General features: G+C 46.1%; 1 protein-coding gene, 5 non-coding genes and 2 pseudogenes across 6 annotated transcripts; all 8 read right to left on the reverse strand.

Moving 5' to 3' along the window:
- Nucleotides 1–311: 311 nt before the first annotated feature.
- LOC138362063 (U2 spliceosomal RNA) lies at nt 312–504 on the reverse strand. Its single transcript, XR_011227386.1, has one exon. It is a non-coding gene; the product is annotated as a U2 spliceosomal RNA (small nuclear RNA).
- Nucleotides 505–3,032: 2,528 nt separating this feature from the next.
- LOC138362073 (U2 spliceosomal RNA) lies at nt 3,033–3,208 on the reverse strand (annotated as a pseudogene).
- A 4,815-nt stretch (nt 3,209–8,023) lies between these two features.
- Nucleotides 8,024–26,590, reverse strand: LOC138362062 (uncharacterized). Its single transcript, XM_069320973.1, has 3 exons — nt 25,853–26,590; nt 22,432–25,746; nt 8,024–8,140 (listed from the first exon to the last, which is right to left on the reverse strand). Exons 1-3 carry the CDS (start codon nt 26,588–26,590, stop codon nt 8,024–8,026), a joined length of 4,170 nt encoding a protein of 1,389 aa, XP_069177074.1.
- Nucleotides 10,973–11,165, reverse strand: LOC138362075 (U2 spliceosomal RNA). The gene has a single exon (XR_011227396.1). It is a non-coding gene; the product is annotated as a U2 spliceosomal RNA (small nuclear RNA).
- LOC138362077 (U2 spliceosomal RNA) lies at nt 13,743–13,935 on the reverse strand. Its single transcript, XR_011227397.1, has one exon. It is a non-coding gene; the product is annotated as a U2 spliceosomal RNA (small nuclear RNA).
- LOC138362078 (U2 spliceosomal RNA) lies at nt 16,511–16,703 on the reverse strand. Its single transcript, XR_011227398.1, has one exon. It is a non-coding gene; the product is annotated as a U2 spliceosomal RNA (small nuclear RNA).
- On the reverse strand, nt 19,282–19,474 carry LOC138362079 (U2 spliceosomal RNA). Its single transcript, XR_011227399.1, has one exon. It is a non-coding gene; the product is annotated as a U2 spliceosomal RNA (small nuclear RNA).
- On the reverse strand, nt 22,049–22,224 carry LOC138362074 (U2 spliceosomal RNA; annotated as a pseudogene).
- Nucleotides 26,591–27,091: the final 501 nt, after the last annotated feature.

Below are 27,091 nucleotides of genomic sequence, written 5' to 3' on the forward strand. Positions count from 1 at the left end.
ATTAAATGATATTACTCACCTCACTCTCCTTCTTTCTCCTTCTTTCTCCTTCCTTCCTTCCTTCCTTCCTTCCTTCCTTCCTTCCTTCCCTCTAACTCGTTGCAGTTGTTCAGCTTCGACCCATCAAACCCGGACTCGACTGACTCACTTCTGCTGCTCGTTCCAAGGCTTTTTCCTCATACGATGTTGGCTGGTGTGAAGTAATTACTGCAATTCAAATTAACACGATTCATTAATGTACATAACCAATTAACATAATCGTCTCCTACTTGATTTTGACTAGTTGATAGGGTTGTTTTTGGTCTCCCCGAAGGGAGTGGACCGATCCCAGAGGTACTGCAATACCGGGCCGATCCGCGGCAAAGGTGGAGCAAGCTCCTAGCACTTCGCCATGTTGCAAAAATCAGTTTAATATCGAGGATCCCACATGGGGATCGTATCAGATATTAAGCTGATAAGAACAGATACTACACTTTGATCTTAGCCAAAAGGCCGAGAAGCGATAGGATGCATGGTTGCTCTGCAACACCAGGCAACAATTGCGGCTAGAAACCACGTAGCGAGTTTCAATTGCAAAAGGGCATGTGATTATCGTTGAGTACTATTCGAATTCAAGCATACATATAAACGCCATGCAGTAAAGGCTTTAACCATTTCTTACCTGATCAATGAATTTATATATATATGCAAATTCATGATATTACATGGTTTCATTCATGAGTAGTGAATATGTAACTGGCGGCAAAGTGGTAAACAGACTCGCGTGGCGTTTCACGAATTCGCTCCTGGCCAGGGAGTATAGCGCTTAACTCTAATACATAAACCTCCATTTGTCATGTGTCTTAAGGTAGCTACAGCTTTTGAAAAGTACAATAACGAATTAAAAGTGCAAGGGGCCTGTTACGCCAACGCTCGTCAAAAAATATAAATAGGAGACGTTCTCTCTCTGATACCATAACAGAAAACGAACAGCACTATTACGCGCCAACTATTCCATTTTTGTATATATATCACGACTTTTTCACATCTAACACTTTGCTTGATACATCGTTTTCACAAACCGGAGACGAGGCGAAGCGAGGCAGGGCTGGGTGGCGAGAGGCTAGAGGCTAGAGGCTAGAGGCGAGAGGCGAGAGGCGAGAGGCGAGAGACGAGAGACGAGAGACGAGAGACGAGAGACGAGAGACGAGAGACGAGAGACGAGAGACGAGAGACGAGAGACGAGAGACGAGAGACGAGAGACTAGAGACGAGAGACGAGAGACGAGAGACGAGAGACGTGACGTGATGCCATGCCATGCCATGCCATGCCATGCCATTCAATGCCTTGTGATTCAATACCATGCAGTTCAATGCGATGCGATGCAATGACATGCGATTCGATGCCATGCGAGGCGAGGCGAGGCGATGCATCATCTAACATAACGGGATTCCCTGGAAAACGACTCTGTTGTTGAATGAACAACAAAGTTAAGATATAAGAAGATGTAAGTAATTCGAGAAGTCTGAGTACTGTAGGTACTATAGCAAATTCATTGCTTAATATATGTGAATGTGTAAGGAATCCATCCATCGCTTTTACCGAGTATACAAATACTCGGTCATTGTTGGTGTTTAGGGAGGTAAATGAAGTATTGCAAAGCTAATTACGAAACTAGCTTTCACAATGACATTTGGTGGTTGGTCGCTTTGCAAATTATAGTAGATTCTATATCAATTTTATTCGTTATTTTACGTGAATGAATGTGTGCCTGCATACATTGCCTAAATAAAGAATGTAAATATACGTCGGTGGTGTTTAGAGGGGTGAATGAAGCATTTGAAATCTAAATAGGAAACTAGCATTCAAATGGAGAGGGGTGAGAGTGCAGGTGCGCTTGAACTTGGGTGGGTTCTGGGTTTCATTGACGTATATATTACAGGTGAATGTGTGCATCGAATGCTCGATTGAAGTATATAAATACACATTGTTAGTGTGTATTGAGGTAAATGATGGATTGTAAAGCTAATCAAGACACTGGAATTCACTTTGAGGCTAGTGGCTGGCCGGCTGGCAGGCAAGCGTGGAAGTGGCAAACGATCGTTGAGTTGCCGTGTAAAACCACACCAAAGCAACACCTCCCTCCATCTCAAGTCGAATTTCGTCTTTATTACGCATTGGTACATTCCAGCAATGGTAAATTAAATAGATAAACGTCTAATCTTGATGTATGTATGAATATAATTTCGCCGTCAGAGCCGACTAAGGAATTCCGAGTGATATACACACACACTCCTCCCTCCCTCCCTCCCTCCCTCACAAGGGAGAGTGAGTAATTCTGTAAAAAAAAGAAGAGCATGCCAACAATGGGTAACTATTATAGTTAGGTTCTCGATCATAGTAAACCCGTTGATTTAGAGTTTATTTGCACAATGACTACGTCATATTAGATGCCATTTAAATACCAAATCCAGTTCTCCACTAAATGCAGACACAAGTCTAACACTATTCAACCCATCTCTACCAGCCTTTTCATAACAAACCACTAAGCTATCTAAACCAGTTTCCACACTTATATAAATAGAGAAAAACTTCACCCTATATAACCTATCTCAGAAAACAAACAAAATCAATTAATATTGCACTAACTGGCAACCCCCCCCCCATTCATAAAATCAACTTCTTTCCTTCCACACCAACCATCGTATTTCTTTGCTCGCACATAATCTTTAATCTAAAGTTATTAAATGATATTACTCACCTCACTCTCCTTCTTTCTCCTTCTTTCTCCTTCCTTCCTTCCTTCCTTCCTTCCTTCCTTCCTTCCTTCCCTCTAACTCGTTGCAGTTGTTCAGCTTCGACCCATCAAACCCGGACTCGACTGACTCACTTCTGCTGCTCGTTCCAAGGCTTTTTCCTCATACGATGTTGGCTGGTGTGAAGTAATTACTGCAATTCAAATTAACACGATTCATTAATGTACATAACCAATTAACATAATCGTCTCCTACTTGATTTTGACTAGTTGATAGGGTTGTTTTTGGTCTCCCCGAAGGGAGTGGACCGATCCCAGAGGTACTGCAATACCGGGCCGATCCGCGGCAAAGGTGGAGCAAGCTCCTAGCACTTCGCCATGTTGCAAAAATCAGTTTAATATCGAGGATCCCACATGGGGATCGTATCAGATATTAAGCTGATAAGAACAGATTTTATTTTCAAAAAATGGTACAGAGTGTCTTTTTACAATGCTTTCATTTTAGCCTAGCTTAACATTTTACAGCAAAAGCTAAGGTTTACAAAAGGAGCTTTTATGCAAGTTACATAGTGTGAATTATTTTTGAGCCTAACATTTATACAATACAAAATTTTACATACAAGCTAATATATATTATACAAATCATTCATACTGTCGTGCTCCAGTGATGTGCTCGATGTACCGCATCCTCGACCATCTGATGGCGTCGCTCACACACAGCTTCCTGAAGGTCGCGAGGTACTTCTTCGAAGCCAATCTCTTCATCAGACGCTCGTTGTGGGGGTCGTACGATCCTAGGGGTCCCACGATGAAGGCGTGGACGGTCACTCTGTTGTACCGCGGCAGGGCCCTCATCTCGGCGGCGAGGTCGGCGTACTTCATCTCCTTTTCGGTCCGTGCTTCCGTGAAGGCGGCTTCAGTGTTCTCGAAGGGGCAGGTGACATCTATGATCAGCAGTTCGTTGTCCTTCTCAATGACGAGGTCGGGCTTCAGAACACTGTCTGCTCTTGGAACTCGCTGGTTTTCTGCTGTCACTTTCCAGTGGCGTCCCAAGGCGGCTGTCTTGATCCTGTCCACCAAGGCGTTGTGGCGTCTTCTGTAGGCGTCCGAGTATGTCATGCAGTGACACATGACATGTGGCAAAGTTTCATTTTGCCAGGCGCATCGTCGGCAGTTCTTGTTGGTGTTTGGTCGTCGGGTGGCTCCATTCAGGGGAAGCAAGTTCAACCTTGCTCGGTGGATGAAGCGCCAGTCAGCAAACGTTGTGTACTCTCCCTCTCTCATGAAGTGAGAGGAAGCTTTTTCTTGTGAGACTACACACATCGCTTTTCCTTGGTCTCGCAGTGTGTGTAGGCGGGCGTCGCGAAGTTGTCTGTGATGGTTTCTGATGGTTCTGGCTACAATTCTTCTTGCAGTAGCCTTCAAGGTCTTGTCACCACAGGTTATGGAGACGTTCTCTCCATCAGCTGTCCATGTCGTTTCCATTCTTCCAGAGGCATCTCTTGCCCGAGACCAGATGGTTTGGATAGTGCTGGATCTTCCAGGTAGTTCGGCCTTGGAGAGATAGGAGCAGACATGTTCAGGAGTTACTTCTTCTTCTTCTTCTTGTCTTCTTTTCGCCACTACGAGGCGGCAGTCTTCTCGTGCGATATCCCTTGTATCAACATCTGGCGAGTTTAGGAGTTTGAATGCAGTGTCGATTAGGAAAAGGTCGGAGTCTTCTGCTGCTAGAGGGATCCCACAGGATCCTGCTCGTGTGCTGCCATACAGGTATCCGTTGGCTGCGCGGCTTGGTAGGTAGAGGGTCTTCTTGATGTGGGGCTTCAATGCGTCGTCTAGTTTGGTCCAAGTGGTCTTCTTAAACTGCCAAGTCCTCATGGCAAAGACTGTCGAGGAGAAAACAAATGTCTTCAGTGCGTCGAGTCTCTGCCATGGGGCCAACTTGCTCATGAGAACTTTCTTCCCAAGTTCAATGTACTCGTCGATTGAGGAGTCTCCAGACATCAGCTGGAAGCCGACAGGGCGTCCCAAGAACTTGGAGTGTTCTCCCCCAAGTCGATACTGGATGTTTCTTCCGGCTATCTGGAACTGGGTTTCTCTCAGACCCACTGGCGTCTGTCCTGACAAGTGCATGGAGTAGCACTTGTTCGGGTTAAGTGTGAGGTTTGCAGCTTGGCAGGCTCTTCCAACTGTGTTCAGTAGAGCTTGCAACCTCTCTTCTGTCCCGGCTAGCAAGGTGATGTCGTCAGCATATGCTAGGCAGGGGTGTTTCAGGTCAGGGTCAGCTTCGAGTCCTGTGTTGATTGCAGTCCTCAGGATAGCTTCTATGGCGATGTTGAAGAGGAGTCCACTAATTGGGCATCCTTGTCTGACTCCACAGTTGGCTGGGATCTCTGCTGTTTCGCCGCCGGTTGTCATAATCCTTGTGGTGTTTCCGTTGGTGATGCTGTTGACGACTGCTAAGAAGTCGTCTCCAGCTCCCATCCTCTGGAGTGCTGCAGAGATGAGCTCAGTTGGGACTGAGCCGAAGGCGTTGGTGATGTCAAGGGAAGCGATGAATATGTCCTTATCGCCATGCCCTGTTCTTGCTGCATCCAGGTAGTGTTGTAGGACGAAGTTATGTTCTAAAACTCCGTCAGTCGGCATGAATCCTTTCTGGGCAGGGCACAGCACTTTGTTCTCCACGATCCAGTTTCGTAGTCTTGATGAGAGGCAGCCAGTATACAACTTGTATATGGTGCGGCAGAGTGCAATGGGTCTCCAGTTCGTGATGTCATCTGGGTCGCCTGGCTTGGGGATGAGCACTGTCCGGGAAGACTTCCAGGCCTCTGGGATCCTCTGTTGACTCAAGCAGATGTTGAAGATTGCTGTGATGACACGGCATTCTGGGTCTGCTCGCTTCCAGTGGCTGTATGTAAGTCTGTCGTCTCCTGGAGCGGTGTTTTCTGTTCTGGAGAGTCTTGTTGCTACTTCACGTTCTCGAAACTCTCCTGTGTCCATTTCTGTGCGGTCTTCAGGTGGTTCAGGGATGGCAGTGATGATGTCAAGTTTTGGAGGGGGTCTTGTGCACTAAGTGTGCGGGTAAAGTGCTCCTCGACTCGTTCCTTGGGAATGGCGCAGCGGGCACTTTCACCTGTCGTGATCAATCTGATTGCCCTCCTCCGATTTCTTCTGTAGAGTCGTTGTATGGCAGCACAGTCGTTGACGTCGATTGGAGTTGAAGTCGTCGAACTACCATCAGTTTGGATCTTGAAGTGCTCCTGCATTGTTGTTGTTATCTGCTGCAGAAGCTCGGTGAAGGCGTCCCAGTCTGGGTGGTGGAGGAGATTGTGCAGGGGCGCAGAGAATTCTTCTAATAACCAATGTTCCTCTGCTTCATCTGGAACATTCTCCTCTTGTTGTTGGGGTTGGTCTTGTTCTTCATCGCCGGCGTCGTCTCCACCATCATCATCATCTTCTTGGGGTTGTGACTGGTCTTGGTTGTCAGTGTTGGAGGCTGGAGACAGCGGGGCATCATCATCCGGCTCTGGAATAGGGCTAAGAGGGGGGAGAGGGGGTAGGGGGGAAGGATGGGGGGGGATTTGTTGCTGAAGCAGGTGGTGTTGGGTTAGAGGGTTGTCAGGTGCAGGATGGGCTGGAGAGGAGACAGGTGTGGAGTAGGCAGACTGCGGGCTGGGCGGTGGATGAGGAGAGGGGGCAGGTGAGGACTGGGTAGACTGGGGGTTGAGTGAGGATCGAGGAGAGGAGGAGGAGGAGGAAGGTGAGGACTGGGCAGGCTGTGGGTTGGGTGGGGAGTTAGGTCTGGGTCGTCGGCGGGCCACTGCATCTTGTTGTCGGTGGGTTCTGCGATGGTTGTTGAGCCCTGTTTTGGTGGTGAAGCTTGAAGTACATGTGGGACACTGGAAATGGTGTCTAACTTCTTCTTCTGCTTGGGGTCTGCCTTCAAAGAATCGTCGTAATGCTTGGCATTTGTGTCTGGTTGGGCGGAGTCCTAAGGTTTCAGAGCAACCTGCACACTTCTGAATAGTCGAGGTTATTGGTAGGGTATGGATTTCTCGAAGGTGGCGGGTGAGTGACTGCTGCTTGCTTGTCCATACACATCCTGTATACTTCTTATGGCAAAACGTCTCAGGGCAGCTGAAGTAAGGGGGCAGGGGGAACCAAGTGATGAGCACTTCTCCATCTCGTTGGGGTTGTCGCACAAGGGTCTGTCTATCTGCATCTTCTTCATCTGCTACAGGGGCGAGTTGGTCGTTCCTTCCCTGGTTGATAAGTTCTCCAATTTGCTGGCTGAGGGTAGCTGGTTGGGGGTCTTGCTGGGGAGGAGGCGGGCCCAAGGACTGAAGCTCTTCTACACTTCCATCTTCTGCCCTGGGTGGCGTTGGCGGCTGGTTCTCTTCATCAGGCAGAAACGATGACTGTATCTCTACATCAGTTTCTTCACCAACTGGAGACAGCCTAAGTGGCTGAAGCTCTTCCTCAACTCGGGGCGGCGGCTGGAACTCTTCTTCTTCATCTGCAGGCAGTGTCGGTGGCTGGGACTCTTCTTCTTCATCTGCAGGCAGTGTCGGTGGCTGGAACTCCTCATTGACTGGAGGCGGGTCCTGGAGCTGGAGCCCAGGAACTTGGTCCCGGGGTGTAGGCTCTGGTGATTCGATGAGGGAGCGCTGTGTTCCATTGTAGAAGCCATCAGCATCATCTGGGAGGCTCCTGAAGCGGAATTGAGCTGGAGGCGGGTCCAGGAGCTGAGGCTGGAGTCTAGGGTCTCGAACTGGAGGGGTAGGCTCAGGCAGGTCGATGAGGGAGCGCTGCGTTCCATTGTAGAAGCCATCAGCATCGTCTGGGGGGATCCTGAAGCGGAATGGGGCTGGAGGTGGGTCCTGGAGCTGGAGTCCACGGTCTCGGACTCGAGGTGTAGGCTCAGGCAGGTCGATGGTGGAGCGCTGTGTTCCCTCAAAGAAGGCGTCAGCTTCATCTGTAATTTTCCTGAATTTGTAGTTCCTGAAGTTCATGAAGTCGTCTATCCTGAAGTCGTCATCGCTGCTGAAGTCGTCTTCTTCCAACATCTTTTTCTTTCTTCTAAGACATCTTCTTCTTCCAACATCTTCTTCTTTCTTCTAAGACATCTGCTTGCATCTCCTTCTTTCTTCTAAGACATCTGCTTGCTGCTTATATTGGGCGGCAGCTCATTTCAGCGAGCAATAAAGTCCAGTGTGTTAGGGCCGTTGCTGGATATAGGAGTGGCAGCATATAGGAGTGGCAACGGGATCCTCGCAGTAGGGGTCAATCTTACTCGGAAAAAGCATGGAAGTCCCACGTATCAGGGCCGGCCTCGCCGAGCCCCTCAACAGGAGAACATGGCCTGATGAGAGGGGGGGCAGGTCGGTCGGGGGTGGTCTGTGAGCACTGCAAAAGCAAGTGAGCAATGCACACTAAGTGTGCATCACTAGACAAGAGTTCAGCCAGCTACTCTTGTGCTCAACAGACCTGGGATGCCAACCCGCAAGGGGTGTAGCAAGCCAATCAATGGCAAAGCAAGCTCCTGTAGCTACATGACTATCGCTTTCAGTGGACTCAGCGCACTAATAACGACGTAGCAGGGTACCTTTGAACCTCTTGAGGCTTGATTACTACACTTTGATCTTAGCCAAAAGGCCGAGAAGCGATAGGATGCATGGTTGCTCTGCAACACCAGGCAACAATTGCGGCTAGAAACCACGTAGCGAGTTTCAATTGCAAAAGGGCATGTGATTATCGTTGAGTACTATTCGAATTCAAGCATACATATAAACGCCATGCAGTAAAGGCTTTAACCATTTCTTACCTGATCAATGAATTTATATATATATGCAAATTCATGATATTACATGGTTTCATTCATGAGTAGTGAATATGTAACTGGCGGCAAAGTGGTAAACAGACTCGCGTGGCGTTTCACGAATTCGCTCCTGGCCAGGGAGTATAGCGCTTAACTCTAATACATAAACCTCCATTTGTCATGTGTCTTAAGGTAGCTACAGCTTTTGAAAAGTACAATAACGAATTAAAAGTGCAAGGGGCCTGTTACGCCAACGCTCGTCAAAAAATATAAATAGGAGACGTTCTCTCTCTGATACCATAACAGAAAACGAACAGCACTATTACACGCCAACTATTCCATTTTTGTATATATATCACGACTTTTTCACATCTAACACTTTGCTTGATACATCGTTTTCACAAACCGGAGACGAGGCGAAGCGAGGCAGGGCTGGGTGGCGAGAGGCTAGAGGCTAGAGGCGAGAGGCGAGAGGCGAGAGGCGAGAGGCGAGAGGCGAGAGACGAGAGACGAGAGACGAGAGACGAGAGACGAGAGACGAGAGACGAGAGACGAGAGACGAGAGACGAGAGACGAGAGACGAGAGACGAGAGACGAGAGACGAGAGACGAGAGACGAGAGACGAGAGACGAGAGACTAGAGACGAGAGACGAGAGACGAGAGACGAGAGACGTGACGTGATGCCATGCCATGCCATGCCATGCCATGCCATTCAATGCCTTGTGATTCAATACCATGCAGTTCAATGCGATGCGATGCAATGACATGCGATTCGATGCCATGCGAGGCGAGGCGAGGCGATGCATCATCTAACATAACGGGATTCCCTGGAAAACGACTCTGTTGTTGAATGAACAACAAAGTTAAGATATAAGAAGATGTAAGTAATTCGAGAAGTCTGAGTACTGTAGGTACTATAGCAAATTCATTGCTTAATATATGTGAATGTGTAAGGAATCCATCCATCGCTTTTACCGAGTATACAAATACTCGGTCATTGTTGGTGTTTAGGGAGGTAAATGAAGTATTGCAAAGCTAATTACGAAACTAGCTTTCACAATGACATTTGGTGGTTGGTCGCTTTGCAAATTATAGTAGATTCTATATCAATTTTATTCGTTATTTTACGTGAATGAATGTGTGCCTGCTAAATAAAGAATGTAAATATACGTCGGTGGTGTTTAGAGGGGTGAATGAAGCATTTGAAATCTAAATAGGAAACTAGCATTCAAATGGAGAGGGGTGAGAGTGCAGGTGCGCTTGAACTTGGGTGGGTTCTGGGTTTCATTGACGTATATATTACAGGTGAATGTGTGCATCGAATGCTCGATTGAAGTATATAAATACACATTGTTAGTGTGTATTGAGGTAAATGATGGATTGTAAAGCTAATCAAGACACTGGAATTCACTTTGAGGCTAGTGGCTGGCCGGCTGGCAGGCAAGCGTGGAAGTGGCAAACGATCGTTGAGTTGCCGTGTAAAACCACACCAAAGCAACACCTCCCTCCATCTCAAGTCGAATTTCGTCTTTATTACGCATTGGTACATTCCAGCAATGGTAAATTAAATAGATAAACGTCTAATCTTGATGTATGTATGAATATAATTTCGCCGTCAGAGCCGACTAAGGAATTCCGAGTGATATACACACACACTCCTCCCTCCCTCCCTCCCTCCCTCACAAGGGAGAGTGAGTAATTCTGTAAAAAAAAGAAGAGCATGCCAACAATGGGTAACTATTATAGTTAGGTTCTCGATCATAGTAAACCCGTTGATTTAGAGTTTATTTGCACAATGACTACGTCATATTAGATGCCATTTAAATACCAAATCCAGTTCTCCACTAAATGCAGACACAAGTCTAACACTATTCAACCCATCTCTACCAGCCTTTTCATAACAAACCACTAAGCTATCTAAACCAGTTTCCACACTTATATAAATAGAGAAAAACTTCACCCTATATAACCTATCTCAGAAAACAAACAAAATCAATTAATATTGCACTAACTGGCAACCCCCCCCCCATTCATAAAATCAACTTCTTTCCTTCCACACCAACCATCGTATTTCTTTGCTCGCACATAATCTTTAATCTAAAGTTATTAAATGATATTACTCACCTCACTCTCCTTCTTTCTCCTTCTTTCTCCTTCCTTCCTTCCTTCCTTCCTTCCTTCCTTCCTTCCTTCCTTCCCTCTAACTCGTTGCAGTTGTTCAGCTTCGACCCATCAAACCCGGACTCGACTGACTCACTTCTGCTGCTCGTTCCAAGGCTTTTTCCTCATACGATGTTGGCTGGTGTGAAGTAATTACTGCAATTCAAATTAACACGATTCATTAATGTACATAACCAATTAACATAATCGTCTCCTACTTGATTTTGACTAGTTGATAGGGTTGTTTTTGGTCTCCCCGAAGGGAGTGGACCGATCCCAGAGGTACTGCAATACCGGGCCGATCCGCGGCAAAGGTGGAGCAAGCTCCTAGCACTTCGCCATGTTGCAAAAATCAGTTTAATATCGAGGATCCCACATGGGGATCGTATCAGATATTAAGCTGATAAGAACAGATACTACACTTTGATCTTAGCCAAAAGGCCGAGAAGCGATAGGATGCATGGTTGCTCTGCAACACCAGGCAACAATTGCGGCTAGAAACCACGTAGCGAGTTTCAATTGCAAAAGGGCATGTGATTATCGTTGAGTACTATTCGAATTCAAGCATACATATAAACGCCATGCAGTAAAGGCTTTAACCATTTCTTACCTGATCAATGAATTTATATATATATGCAAATTCATGATATTACATGGTTTCATTCATGAGTAGTGAATATGTAACTGGCGGCAAAGTGGTAAACAGACTCGCGTGGCGTTTCACGAATTCGCTCCTGGCCAGGGAGTATAGCGCTTAACTCTAATACATAAACCTCCATTTGTCATGTGTCTTAAGGTAGCTACAGCTTTTGAAAAGTACAATAACGAATTAAAAGTGCAAGGGGCCTGTTACGCCAACGCTCGTCAAAAAATATAAATAGGAGACGTTCTCTCTCTGATACCATAACAGAAAACGAACAGCACTATTACAGCGCCAACTATTCCATTTTTGTATATATATCACGACTTTTTCACATCTAACACTTTGCTTGATACATCGTTTTCACAAACCGGAGACGAGGCGAAGCGAGGCAGGGCTGGGTGGCGAGAGGCTAGAGGCTAGAGGCGAGAGGCGAGAGGCGAGAGGCGAGAGGCGAGAGACGAGAGACGAGAGACGAGAGACGAGAGACGAGAGACGAGAGACGAGAGACGAGAGACGAGAGACGAGAGACGAGAGACGAGAGACGAGAGACGAGAGACGAGAGACGAGAGACGAGAGACGAGAGACGAGAGACTAGAGACGAGAGACGAGAGACGAGAGACGAGAGACGTGACGTGATGCCATGCCATGCCATGCCATGCCATGCCATTCAATGCCTTGTGATTCAATACCATGCAGTTCAATGCGATGCGATGCAATGACATGCGATTCGATGCCATGCGAGGCGAGGCGAGGCGATGCATCATCTAACATAACGGGATTCCCTGGAAAACGACTCTGTTGTTGAATGAACAACAAAGTTAAGATATAAGAAGATGTAAGTAATTCGAGAAGTCTGAGTACTGTAGGTACTATAGCAAATTCATTGCTTAATATATGTGAATGTGTAAGGAATCCATCCATCGCTTTTACCGAGTATACAAATACTCGGTCATTGTTGGTGTTTAGGGAGGTAAATGAAGTATTGCAAAGCTAATTACGAAACTAGCTTTCACAATGACATTTGGTGGTTGGTCGCTTTGCAAATTATAGTAGATTCTATATCAATTTTATTCGTTATTTTACGTGAATGAATGTGTGCCTGCATACATTGCCTAAATAAAGAATGTAAATATACGTCGGTGGTGTTTAGAGGGGTGAATGAAGCATTTGAAATCTAAATAGGAAACTAGCATTCAAATGGAGAGGGGTGAGAGTGCAGGTGCGCTTGAACTTGGGTGGGTTCTGGGTTTCATTGACGTATATATTACAGGTGAATGTGTGCATCGAATGCTCGATTGAAGTATATAAATACACATTGTTAGTGTGTATTGAGGTAAATGATGGATTGTAAAGCTAATCAAGACACTGGAATTCACTTTGAGGCTAGTGGCTGGCCGGCTGGCAGGCAAGCGTGGAAGTGGCAAACGATCGTTGAGTTGCCGTGTAAAACCACACCAAAGCAACACCTCCCTCCATCTCAAGTCGAATTTCGTCTTTATTACGCATTGGTACATTCCAGCAATGGTAAATTAAATAGATAAACGTCTAATCTTGATGTATGTATGAATATAATTTCGCCGTCAGAGCCGACTAAGGAATTCCGAGTGATATACACACACACTCCTCCCTCCCTCCCTCCCTCCCTCACAAGGGAGAGTGAGTAATTCTGTAAAAAAAGGAAGAGCATGCCAACAATGGGTAACTATTATAGTTAGGTTCTCGATCATAGTAAACCCGTTGATTTAGAGTTTATTTGCACAATGACTACGTCATATTAGATGCCATTTAAATACCAAATCCAGTTCTCCACTAAATGCAGACACAAGTCTAACACTATTCAACCCATCTCTACCAGCCTTTTCATAACAAACCACTAAGCTATCTAAACCAGTTTCCACACTTATATAAATAGAGAAAAACTTCACCCTATATAACCTATCTCAGAAAACAAACAAAATCAATTAATATTGCACTAACTGGCAACCCCCCCCCCCATTCATAAAATCAACTTCTTTCCTTCCACACCAACCATCGTATTTCTTTGCTCGCACATAATCTTTAATCTAAAGTTATTAAATGATATTACTCACCTCACTCTCCTTCTTTCTCCTTCTTTCTCCTTCCTTCCTTCCTTCCTTCCTTCCTTCCTTCCTTCCTTCCTTCCCTCTAACTCGTTGCAGTTGTTCAGCTTCGACCCATCAAACCCGGACTCGACTGACTCACTTCTGCTGCTCGTTCCAAGGCTTTTTCCTCATACGATGTTGGCTGGTGTGAAGTAATTACTGCAATTCAAATTAACACTGATTCATTAATGTACATAACCAATTAACATAATCGTCTCCTACTTGATTTTGACTAGTTGATAGGGTTGTTTTTGGTCTCCCCGAAGGGAGTGGACCGATCCCAGAGGTACTGCAATACCGGGCCGATCCGCGGCAAAGGTGGAGCAAGCTCCTAGCACTTCGCCATGTTGCAAAAATCAGTTTAATATCGAGGATCCCACATGGGGATCGTATCAGATATTAAGCTGATAAGAACAGATACTACACTTTGATCTTAGCCAAAAGGCCGAGAAGCGATAGGATGCATGGTTGCTCTGCAACACCAGGCAACAATTGCGGCTAGAAACCACGTAGCGAGTTTCAATTGCAAAAGGGCATGTGATTATCGTTGAGTACTATTCGAATTCAAGCATACATATAAACGCCATGCAGTAAAGGCTTTAACCATTTCTTACCTGATCAATGAATTTATATATATATGCAAATTCATGATATTACATGGTTTCATTCATGAGTAGTGAATATGTAACTGGCGGCAAAGTGGTAAACAGACTCGCGTGGCGTTTCACGAATTCGCTCCTGGCCAGGGAGTATAGCGCTTAACTCTAATACATAAACCTCCATTTGTCATGTGTCTTAAGGTAGCTACAGCTTTTGAAAAGTACAATAACGAATTAAAAGTGCAAGGGGCCTGTTACGCCAACGCTCGTCAAAAAATATAAATAGGAGACGTTCTCTCTCTGATACCATAACAGAAAACGAACAGCACTATTACAGCGCCAACTATTCCATTTTTGTATATATATCACGACTTTTTCACATCTAACACTTTGCTTGATACATCGTTTTCACAAACCGGAGACGAGGCGAAGCGAGGCAGGGCTGGGTGGCGAGAGGCTAGAGGCTAGAGGCGAGAGGCGAGAGGCGAGAGGCGAGAGGCGAGAGACGAGAGACGAGAGACGAGAGACGAGAGACGAGAGACGAGAGACGAGAGACGAGAGACGAGAGACGAGAGACGAGAGACGAGAGACGAGAGACGAGAGACGAGAGACGAGAGACGAGAGACGAGAGACGAGAGACTAGAGACGAGAGACGAGAGACGAGAGACGAGAGACGTGACGTGATGCCATGCCATGCCATGCCATGCCATGCCATTCAATGCCTTGTGATTCAATACCATGCAGTTCAATGCGATGCGATGCAATGACATGCGATTCGATGCCATGCGAGGCGAGGCGAGGCGATGCATCATCTAACATAACGGGATTCCCTGGAAAACGACTCTGTTGTTGAATGAACAACAAAGTTAAGATATAAGAAGATGTAAGTAATTCGAGAAGTCTGAGTACTGTAGGTACTATAGCAAATTCATTGCTTAATATATGTGAATGTGTAAGGAATCCATCCATCGCTTTTACCGAGTATACAAATACTCGGTCATTGTTGGTGTTTAGGGAGGTAAATGAAGTATTGCAAAGCTAATTACGAAACTAGCTTTCACAATGACATTTGGTGGTTGGTCGCTTTGCAAATTATAGTAGATTCTATATCAATTTTATTCGTTATTTTACGTGAATGAATGTGTGCCTGCATACATTGCCTAAATAAAGAATGTAAATATACGTCGGTGGTGTTTAGAGGGGTGAATGAAGCATTTGAAATCTAAATAGGAAACTAGCATTCAAATGGAGAGGGGTGAGAGTGCAGGTGCGCTTGAACTTGGGTGGGTTCTGGGTTTCATTGACGTATATATTACAGGTGAATGTGTGCATCGAATGCTCGATTGAAGTATATAAATACACATTGTTAGTGTGTATTGAGGTAAATGATGGATTGTAAAGCTAATCAAGACACTGGAATTCACTTTGAGGCTAGTGGCTGGCCGGCTGGCAGGCAAGCGTGGAAGTGGCAAACGATCGTTGAGTTGCCGTGTAAAACCACACCAAAGCAACACCTCCCTCCATCTCAAGTCGAATTTCGTCTTTATTACGCATTGGTACATTCCAGCAATGGTAAATTAAATAGATAAACGTCTAATCTTGATGTATGTATGAATATAATTTCGCCGTCAGAGCCGACTAAGGAATTCCGAGTGATATACACACACACTCCTCCCTCCCTCCCTCCCTCCCTCACAAGGGAGAGTGAGTAATTCTGTAAAAAAAAGAAGAGCATGCCAACAATGGGTAACTATTATAGTTAGGTTCTCGATCATAGTAAACCCGTTGATTTAGAGTTTATTTGCACAATGACTACGTCATATTAGATGCCATTTAAATACCAAATCCAGTTCTCCACTAAATGCAGACACAAGTCTAACACTATTCAACCCATCTCTACCAGCCTTTTCATAACAAACCACTAAGCTATCTAAACCAGTTTCCACACTTATATAAATAGAGAAAAACTTCACCCTATATAACCTATCTCAGAAAACAAACAAAATCAATTAATATTGCACTAACTGGCAACCCCCCCCCCATTCATAAAATCAACTTCTTTCCTTCCACACCAACCATCGTATTTCTTTGCTCGCACATAATCTTTAATCTAAAGTTATTAAATGATATTACTCACCTCACTCTCCTTCTTTCTCCTTCTTTCTCCTTCCTTCCTTCCTTCCTTCCTTCCTTCCTTCCTTCCTTCCTTCCCTCTAACTCGTTGCAGTTGTTCAGCTTCGACCCATCAAACCCGGACTCGACTGACTCACTTCTGCTGCTCGTTCCAAGGCTTTTTCCTCATACGATGTTGGCTGGTGTGAAGTAATTACTGCAATTCAAATTAACACGATTCATTAATGTACATAACCAATTAACATAATCGTCTCCTACTTGATTTTGACTAGTTGATAGGGTTGTTTTTGGTCTCCCCGAAGGGAGTGGACCGATCCCAGAGGTACTGCAATACCGGGCCGATCCGCGGCAAAGGTGGAGCAAGCTCCTAGCACTTCGCCATGTTGCAAAAATCAGTTTAATATCGAGGATCCCACATGGGGATCGTATCAGATATTAAGCTGATAAGAACAGATACTACACTTTGATCTTAGCCAAAAGGCCGAGAAGCGATAGGATGCATGGTTGCTCTGCAACACCAGGCAACAATTGCGGCTAGAAACCACGTAGCGAGTTTCAATTGCAAAAGGGCATGTGATTATCGTTGAGTACTATTCGAATTCAAGCATACATATAAACGCCATGCAGTAAAGGCTTTAACCATTTCTTACCTGATCAATGAATTTATATATATATGCAAATTCATGATATTACATGGTTTCATTCATGAGTAGTGAATATGTAACTGGCGGCAAAGTGGTAAACAGACTCGCGTGGCGTTTCACGAATTCGCTCCTGGCCAGGGAGTATAGCGCTTAACTCTAATACATAAACCTCCATTTGTCATGTGTCTTAAGGTAGCTACAGCTTTTGAAAAGTACAATAACGAATTAAAAGTGCAAGGGGCCTGTTACGCCAACGCTCGTCAAAAAATATAAATAGGAGACGTTCTCTCTCTGATACCATAACAGAAAACGAACAGCACTATTACACGCCAACTATTCCATTTTTGTATATATATCACGACTTTTTCACATCTAACACTTTGCTTGATACATCGTTTTCACAAACCGGAGACGAGGCGAAGCGAGGCAGGGCTGGGTGGCGAGAGGCTAGAGGCTAGAGGCGAGAGGCGAGAGGCGAGAGGCGAGAGGCGAGAGGCGAGAGACGAGAGACGAGAGACGAGAGACGAGAGACGAGAGACGAGAGACGAGAGACGAGAGACGAGAGACGAGAGACGAGAGACGAGAGACGAGAGACGAGAGACGAGAGACGAGAGACGAGAGACGAGAGACGAGAGACTAGAGACGAGAGACGAGAGACGAGAGACGAGAGACGTGACGTGATGCCATGCCATGCCATGCCATGCCATGCCATTCAATGCCTTGTGATTCAATACCATGCAGTTCAATGCGATGCGATGCAATGACATGCGATTCGATGCCATGCGAGGCGAGGCGAGGCGATGCATCATCTAACATAACGGGATTCCCTGGAAAACGACTCTGTTGTTGAATGAACAACAAAGTTAAGATATAAGAAGATGTAAGTAATTCGAGAAGTCTGAGTACTGTAGGTACTATAGCAAATTCATTGCTTAATATATGTGAATGTGTAAGGAATCCATCCATCGCTTTTACCGAGTATACAAATACTCGGTCATTGTTGGTGTTTAGGGAGGTAAATGAAGTATTGCAAAGCTAATTACGAAACTAGCTTTCACAATGACATTTGGTGGTTGGTCGCTTTGCAAATTATAGTAGATTCTATATCAATTTTATTCGTTATTTTACGTGAATGAATGTGTGCCTGCATACATTGCCTAAATAAAGAATGTAAATATACGTCGGTGGTGTTTAGAGGGGTGAATGAAGCATTTGAAATCTAAATAGGAAACTAGCATTCAAATGGAGAGGGGTGAGAGTGCAGGTGCGCTTGAACTTGGGTGGGTTCTGGGTTTCATTGACGTATATATTACAGGTGAATGTGTGCATCGAATGCTCGATTGAAGTATATAAATACACATTGTTAGTGTGTATTGAGGTAAATGATGGATTGTAAAGCTAATCAAGACACTGGAATTCACTTTGAGGCTAGTGGCTGGCCGGCTGGCAGGCAAGCGTGGAAGTGGCAAACGATCGTTGAGTTGCCGTGTAAAACCACACCAAAGCAACACCTCCCTCCATCTCAAGTCGAATTTCGTCTTTATTACGCATTGGTACATTCCAGCAATGGTAAATTAAATAGATAAACGTCTAATCTTGATGTATGTATGAATATAATTTCGCCGTCAGAGCCGACTAAGGAATTCCGAGTGATATACACACACACTCCTCCCTCCCTCCCTCCCTCCCTCACAAGGGAGAGTGAGTAATTCTGTAAAAAAAAGAAGAGCATGCCAACAATGGGTAACTATTATAGTTAGGTTCTCGATCATAGTAAACCCGTTGATTTAGAGTTTATTTGCACAATGACTACGTCATATTAGATGCCATTTAAATACCAAATCCAGTTCTCCACTAAATGCAGACACAAGTCTAACACTATTCAACCCATCTCTACCAGCCTTTTCATAACAAACCACTAAGCTATCTAAACCAGTTTCCACACTTATATAAATAGAGAAAAACTTCACCCTATATAACCTATCTCAGAAAACAAACAAAATCAATTAATATTGCACTAACTGGCAACCCCCCCCCCCATTCATAAAATCAACTTCTTTCCTTCCACACCAACCATCGTATTTCTTTGCTCGCACATAATCTTTAATCTAAAGTTATTAAATGATATTACTCACCTCACTCTCCTTCTTTCTCCTTCTTTCTCCTTCCTTCCTTCCTTCCTTCCTTCCTTCCTTCCTTCCTTCCCTCTAACTCGTTGCAGTTGTTCAGCTTCGACCCATCAAACCCGGACTCGACTGACTCACTTCTGCTGCTCGTTCCAAGGCTTTTTCCTCATACGATGTTGGCTGGTGTGAAGTAATTACTGCAATTCAAATTAACACGATTCATTAATGTACATAACCAATTAACATAATCGTCTCCTACTTGATTTTGACTAGTTGATAGGGTTGTTTTTGGTCTCCCCGAAGGGAGTGGACCGATCCCAGAGGTACTGCAATACCGGGCCGATCCGCGGCAAAGGTGGAGCAAGCTCCTAGCACTTCGCCATGTTGCAAAAATCAGTTTAATATCGAGGATCCCACATGGGGATCGTATCAGATATTAAGCTGATAAGAACAGATACTACACTTTGATCTTAGCCAAAAGGCCGAGAAGCGATAGGATGCATGGTTGCTCTGCAACACCAGGCAACAATTGCGGCTAGAAACCACGTAGCGAGTTTCAATTGCAAAAGGGCATGTGATTATCGTTGAGTACTATTCGAATTCAAGCATACATATAAACGCCATGCAGTAAAGGCTTTAACCATTTCTTACCTGATCAATGAATTTATATATATATGCAAATTCATGATATTACATGGTTTCATTCATGAGTAGTGAATATGTAACTGGCGGCAAAGTGGTAAACAGACTCGCGTGGCGTTTCACGAATTCGCTCCTGGCCAGGGAGTATAGCGCTTAACTCTAATACATAAACCTCCATTTGTCATGTGTCTTAAGGTAGCTACAGCTTTTGAAAAGTACAATAACGAATTAAAAGTGCAAGGGGCCTGTTACGCCAACGCTCGTCAAAAAATATAAATAGGAGACGTTCTCTCTCTGATACCATAACAGAAAACGAACAGCACTATTACACGCCAACTATTCCATTTTTGTATATATATCACGACTTTTTCACATCTAACACTTTGCTTGATACATCGTTTTCACAAACCGGAGACGAGGCGAAGCGAGGCAGGGCTGGGTGGCGAGAGGCTAGAGGCTAGAGGCGAGAGGCGAGAGGCGAGAGGCGAGAGGCGAGAGACGAGAGACGAGAGACGAGAGACGAGAGACGAGAGACGAGAGACGAGAGACGAGAGACGAGAGACGAGAGACGAGAGACGAGAGACGAGAGACGAGAGACGAGAGACGAGAGACGAGAGACGAGAGACGAGAGACTAGAGACGAGAGACGAGAGACGAGAGACGAGAGACGTGACGTGATGCCATGCCATGCCATGCCATGCCATGCCATTCAATGCCTTGTGATTCAATACCATGCAGTTCAATGCGATGCGATGCAATGACATGCGATTCGATGCCATGCGAGGCGAGGCGAGGCGATGCATCATCTAACATAACGGGATTCCCTGGAAAACGACTCTGTTGTTGAATGAACAACAAAGTTAAGATATAAGAAGATGTAAGTAATTCGAGAAGTCTGAGTACTGTAGGTACTATAGCAAATTCATTGCTTAATATATGTGAATGTGTAAGGAATCCATCCATCGCTTTTACCGAGTATACAAATACTCGGTCATTGTTGGTGTTTAGGGAGGTAAATGAAGTATTGCAAAGCTAATTACGAAACTAGCTTTCACAATGACATTTGGTGGTTGGTCGCTTTGCAAATTATAGTAGATTCTATATCAATTTTATTCGTTATTTTACGTGAATGAATGTGTGCCTGCATACATTGCCTAAATAAAGAATGTAAATATACGTCGGTGGTGTTTAGAGGGGTGAATGAAGCATTTGAAATCTAAATAGGAAACTAGCATTCAAATGGAGAGGGGTGAGAGTGCAGGTGCGCTTGAACTTGGGTGGGTTCTGGGTTTCATTGACGTATATATTACAGGTGAATGTGTGCATCGAATGCTCGATTGAAGTATATAAATACACATTGTTAGTGTGTATTGAGGTAAATGATGGATTGTAAAGCTAATCAAGACACTGGAATTCACTTTGAGGCTAGTGGCTGGCCGGCTGGCAGGCAAGCGTGGAAGTGGCAAACGATCGTTGAGTTGCCGTGTAAAACCACACCAAAGCAACACCTCCCTCCATCTCAAGTCGAATTTCGTCTTTATTACGCATTGGTACATTCCAGCAATGGTAAATTAAATAGATAAACGTCTAATCTTGATGTATGTATGAATATAATTTCGCCGTCAGAGCCGACTAAGGAATTCCGAGTGATATACACACACACTCCTCCCTCCCTCCCTCCCTCCCTCACAAGGGAGAGTGAGTAATTCTGTAAAAAAAAGAAGAGCATGCCAACAATGGGTAACTATTATAGTTAGGTTCTCGATCATAGTAAACCCGTTGATTTAGAGTTTATTTGCACAATGACTACGTCATATTAGATGCCATTTAAATACCAAATCCAGTTCTCCACTAAATGCAGACACAAGTCTAACACTATTCAACCCATCTCTACCAGCCTTTTCATAACAAACCACTAAGCTATCTAAACCAGTTTCCACACTTATATAAATAGAGAAAAACTTCACCCTATATAACCTATCTCAGAAAACAAACAAAATCAATTAATATTGCACTAACTGGCAACCCCCCCCCCATTCATAAAATCAACTTCTTTCCTTCCACACCAACCATCGTATTTCTTTGCTCGCACATAATCTTTAATCTAAAGTTATTAAATGATATTACTCACCTCACTCTCCTTCTTTCTCCTTCTTTCTCCTTCCTTCCTTCCTTCCTTCCTTCCTTCCTTCCTTCCTTCCTTCCCTCTAACTCGTTGCAGTTGTTCAGCTTCGACCCATCAAACCCGGACTCGACTGACTCACTTCTGCTGCTCGTTCCAAGGCTTTTTCCTCATACGATGTTGGCTGGTGTGAAGTAATTACTGCAATTCAAATTAACACGATTCATTAATGTACATAACCAATTAACATAATCGTCTCCTACTTGATTTTGACTAGTTGATAGGGTTGTTTTTGGTCTCCCCGAAGGGAGTGGACCGATCCCAGAGGTACTGCAATACCGGGCCGATCCGCGGCAAAGGTGGAGCAAGCTCCTAGCACTTCGCCATGTTGCAAAAATCAGTTTAATATCGAGGATCCCACATGGGGATCGTATCAGATATTAAGCTGATAAGAACAGATTTTATTTTCAAAAAATGGTACAGAGTGTCTTTTTACAATGCTTTCATGTAGCCTAGCTTAACATTTTACAGCAAAAGCTAAGGTTTACAAAGGAGCTTTTAGACAAGTTACATAGTGTGAATTATTTTGAGCCTAACATTTATACAATACAAAATTTTACATACAAGCTAATATACATATTATACATATCATTCATACTGTCGTGCTCCAGTGATGTGCTCGATGTACCGCATCCTCGACCATCTGATGGCGTCGCTCACACACAGCTTCCTGAAGGTCGCGAGGTACTTCTTCGAAGCCAATCTCTTCATCAGACGCTCGTTGTGGGGGTCGTACGATCCTAGGGGTCCTACGATGAAGGCGTGGACGGTCACTCTGTTGTACCGCGGCAGGGCCCTCATCTCGGCGGCGAGGTCGGCGTACTTCATCTCCTTTTCGGTCCGATGCTTCCGTGAAGGCGGCTTCCGTGTTCTCGAAGGGGCAGGTGACATCTATGATCAGCAGTTCGTTGTCCTTCTCAATGACGAGGTCGGGCTTCAGAACACTGTCTGCTCTTGGAACTCGCTGGTTTTCTGCTGTCACTTTCCAGTGGCGTCCCAAGGCGGCTGTCTTGATCCTGTCCACCAAGGCGTTGTGGCGTCTTCTGTAGGCGTCCGAGTATGTCATGCAGTGACACATGACATGTGGCAAAGTTTCATTTTGCCAGGCGCATCGTCGGCAGTTCTTGTTGGTGTTTGGTCGTCGGGTGGCTCCATTCAGGGGAAGCAAGTTCAACCTTGCTCGGTGAATGAAGCGCCAGTCAGCAAACGTTGTGTACTCCCCCTCTCTCATGAAGTGGGAGGAGGCTTTTTCTTGAGACACTACACACATCGCCTTTCCTTGGTCTCGCAGGGTGTGTAGGCGGGCGTCGCGAAGTTGTCTGTGATGGTTTCTGATGGTTCTGGCTACAATTCTTCTTGCAGCAGCCTTCAAGGTCTTGTCACCACAGGTTATGGAGATGTTTTCTCCATCAGCTGTCCATGTCGTTTCCATTCTTCCAGAGGCATCTCTTGCCCGAGACCAGATGGTTTGGATAGTGCTGGATCTTCCAGGTAGTTCGGCCTTGGAGAGATAGGAGCAGACATGTTCAGGAGTTACTTCTTCTTCTTCTTCTTGTCTTCTTTTGGCCACTACGAGGCGGCAGTCTTCTCGTGCGATATCCCTTGTATCAACATCTGGCGAGTTTAGGAGTTTGAATGCAGTGTCGATTAGGAATAGGTCGGAGTCTTCTGCTGCTAGAGGGATCCCACAGGATCCTGCTCGTGTGCTGCCATACAGGTATCCGTTGGCTGCGCGGCTTGGTAGGTAGAGGGTCTTCTTGATGTGGGGTTTCAGTGCGTCGTCCAGTTTGGTCCAAGTGGTCTTCTTAAACTGCCAAGTCCTCATGGCAAAGACTGTCGAGGAGAAAACAAATGTCTTCAGTGCGTCGAGTCTCTGCCATGGGGCCAACTTGCTCATGAGAACTTTCTTCCCAAGTTCAATGTACTCGTCGATTGAGGAGTCTCCAGACATCAGCTGGAAGCCGACAGGGCGTCCTAAGAACTTGGAGTGTTCTCCCCCAAGTCGATACTGGATGTTTCTTCCGGCGATCTGGAACTGGGTTTCTCTCAGACCCACTGGTGTCTGTCCTGACAAGTGCATGGAGTAGCACTTGTTCGGGTTGAGTGTGAGGTTTGCAGCTTGGCAGGCTCTTCCAACTGTGTTCAGTAGAGCTTGCAACCTCTCTTCTGTCCCGGCTAGCAAGGTGATGTCGTCAGCATATGCTAGGCAGGGGTGTTTCAGGTCAGGGTCAGCTTCGAGTCCTGTGTTGATTGCAGTCCTCAGGATAGCTTCTATGGCGATGTTGAAGAGGAGTCCACTAATTGGGCATCCTTGTCTGACTCCACAGTTGGCTGGGATCTCTGCTGTTTCGCCGCCGGTTGTCATAATCCTTGTGGTGTTTCCGTTGGTGATGCTGTTGACGACTGCTAAGAAGTCATCTCCAGCTCCCATCCTCTGGAGTGCTGCAGAGATGAGCTCAGTTGGGACTGAGCCGAAGGCGTTGGTGATGTCTAGGGAAGCGATGTATATGTCCTTATTGCCATGCCCTGTTCTTGCTGCATCCAGGTAGTGTTGTAGGACGAAGTTATGTTCTAAAACTCCGTCAGTCGGCATGAATCCTTTCTGGGCAGGGCACAGCACTTTGTTCTCCACGATCCAGTTTCGTAGTCTTGATGAGAGGCAGCCAGTATACAGCTTGTATATGGTGCGGCAGAGTGCAATGGGTCTCCAGTTCGTGATGTCGTCTGGGTCGCCTGGCTTGGGGATGAGCACTGTCCGGGAAGACTTCCAGGCCTCTGGGATCCTCTGTTGACTCAAGCAGATGTTGAAGATTGCTGTGATGACACGGCATTCTGGGTCTGCTCGCTTCCAGTGGCTGTATGTAAGTCTGTCGTCTCCTGGAGCGGTGTTTTCTGTTCTGGAGAGTCTTGTTGCTACTTCACGTTCTCGAAACTCTCCTGTGTCCATTTCTGTGCGGTCTTCAGGTGGTTCAGGAATGGCAGTGATGATGTCAAAGTTTTGGAGGGGGTCTTGTGCACTAAGTGTGCGGGTAAAGTGCTCCTCGACTCGTTCCTTGGGAATGGCGCAGCGGGCACTTTCACCTGTCGTGATCAATCTGATTGCCCTCCTCCGATTTCTTCTGTAGAGTCGTTGTATGGCAGCACAGTCGTTGACGTCGATTGGAGTTGAAGTCGTCGAACTACCATCAGTTTGGATCTTGAAGTGCTCCTGCATTGTTGTTGTTATCTGCTGCAGAAGCTCGGTGAAGGCGTCCCAGTCTGGGTGGTGGAGGAGATTGTGCAGGGGCGCAGAGAATTCTTCTAATAACCAATGTTCCTCTGCTTCATCTGGAACATTCTCCTCTTGTTGTCGGGGTTGGTCTTGTTCTTCATCGCCGGCGTCGTCTCCACCATCATCATCATCTTCTTGGGGTTGTGACTGGTCTTGGTTGTCAGTGTTGGAGGCTGGAGACAGCGGGGCATCATCATCAGGCTCTGGAATAGGGCTAAGAGGGGGGAGAGGGGGTAGGGGGGAAGGATGGGGGGGGATTTGTTGCTGAGGCAGGTGGTGTTGGGTTAGAGGGTTGTCAGGTGCAGGATGGGCTGGAGAGGAGACTGGTGTGGAGTAGGCAGACTGTGGGCTGGGCGGTGGATGAGGAGAGGGGGCAGGTGAGGACTGGGCAGACTGGGGGTTGGGTGAGGATCGAGGAGAGGAGGAGGAGGAGGAGGAAGGTGAGGACTGGGCAGGCTGTGGGTTGGGTGGGGAGTTAGGTCTGGGTCGTCGGCGGGCCACTGCATCTTGTTGTCGGTGGGTTCTGCGATGGTTGTTGAGCCCTGTTTTGGTGGTGAAGCTTGAAGTACATGTGGGACACTGGAAATGGTGTCTAACTTCTTCTTCTACTTGGGGTCTGCCTTCAAATGAATCGTCGTAATGCTTGGCATTTGTGTCTGGTTGGGCGGAGTCCTAAGGTTTCAGAGCAACCTGCACACTTCTGAATAGTCGAGGTTATTGGTAGGGTATGGATTTCTCGAAGGTGGCGGGTGAGTGACTGCTGCTTGCTTGTCCATACACATCCTGTATACTTCTTATGGCAAAACGTCTCAGGGCAGCTGAAGTAAGGGGGCAGGGGGAACCAAGTGATGAGCACTTCTCCATCTCGTTGGGGTTGTCGCACAAGGGTCTGTCCATCTGCATCTTCTTCATCTGCTACAGGGGCGAGTTGGTCGTTCCTTCCCTGGTTGATAAGTTCTCCAATTTGCTGGCTGAGGGTAGCTGGTTGGGGGTCTTGCTGAGGAGGAGGCGGGCCCAAGGACTGAAGCTCTTCTACACTTTCATCTTCTGCCCTGGGTGGCGTCGGCGGCTGGTTCTCTTCATCAGGTAGAAACGATGACTGTATCTCTACATCAGTTTCTTCACCAACTGGAGACAGCCTGAGTGACTGAAGCTCTTCCTCAACTCGGGGCGGCGGCTGGAACTCTTCTTCTCTATCTGCAGGTAGTGTCGGTGGCTGGGACTCTTCTTCTTCATCTGCAGGCAGTGTCGGTGGCTGGAACTCTTCATTGACTGGAGGCGGGTCCTGGAGCTGGAGCCCAGGAACTTGGTCCCGGGGTGTAGGCTCTGGTGATTCGATGAGGGAGCGCTGTGTTCCATTGTAGAAGCCATCAGCATCGTCTGGGAGGCTCCTGAAGCGGAATGGGGCAAGAGGCGGGTCCTGGAGCTGGGGCTGGAGTCTAGGGTCTCGAACTGGAGGTGTAGGCTCAGGCAGGTCGATGAGGGAGCGCTGTGTTCCATTGTAAGAAGCCATCATCATCGTCTGGGAAGCCCTGAAGTGGAATGGGGCTGAAGGTGGGTCCTGGAGCTGGAGCTGGAGTCCACGGTCTCGGAACTCGAGGTGTAGGCTCAGGCAGGTCGATGGTGGAGCGCTGTGTTCCCTCAAAGAAAGCGTCAGCTTCAGTCTGTAATTCTCCTGAAGTTGTAGTTCCTGAAGTTGTCCATCCTGAAGTCGTCATCGCTGCTGAAGTCTTCTTCATTCCAACATCTTTTTCTTTCTTCTAAGACATCTTCTTCTTCCGACATCTTCTTCTTTCTTCTAAGACATCTGCTTGCATCTCCTTCTTTCTTCTAAGACATCTGCTTGCTGCTTATATTGGGCGGCAGCTCATTTCAGCGAGCAATAAAGTCCAGTGTGTTAGGGCCGTTGCTGGATATAGGAGTGGATATAGGAGTGGCAGCATATAGGAGTGGCAACGGGATCCTCGCAGTAGGGGTCAATCTTACTCGGAAAAAGCATGGAAGTCCCACGTATCAG

This window comes from Procambarus clarkii, unplaced genomic scaffold, assembly GCF_040958095.1.
Source record: "Procambarus clarkii isolate CNS0578487 unplaced genomic scaffold, FALCON_Pclarkii_2.0 HiC_scaffold_1142, whole genome shotgun sequence".
NCBI lineage: Eukaryota > Metazoa > Arthropoda > Malacostraca > Decapoda > Cambaridae > Procambarus > Procambarus clarkii.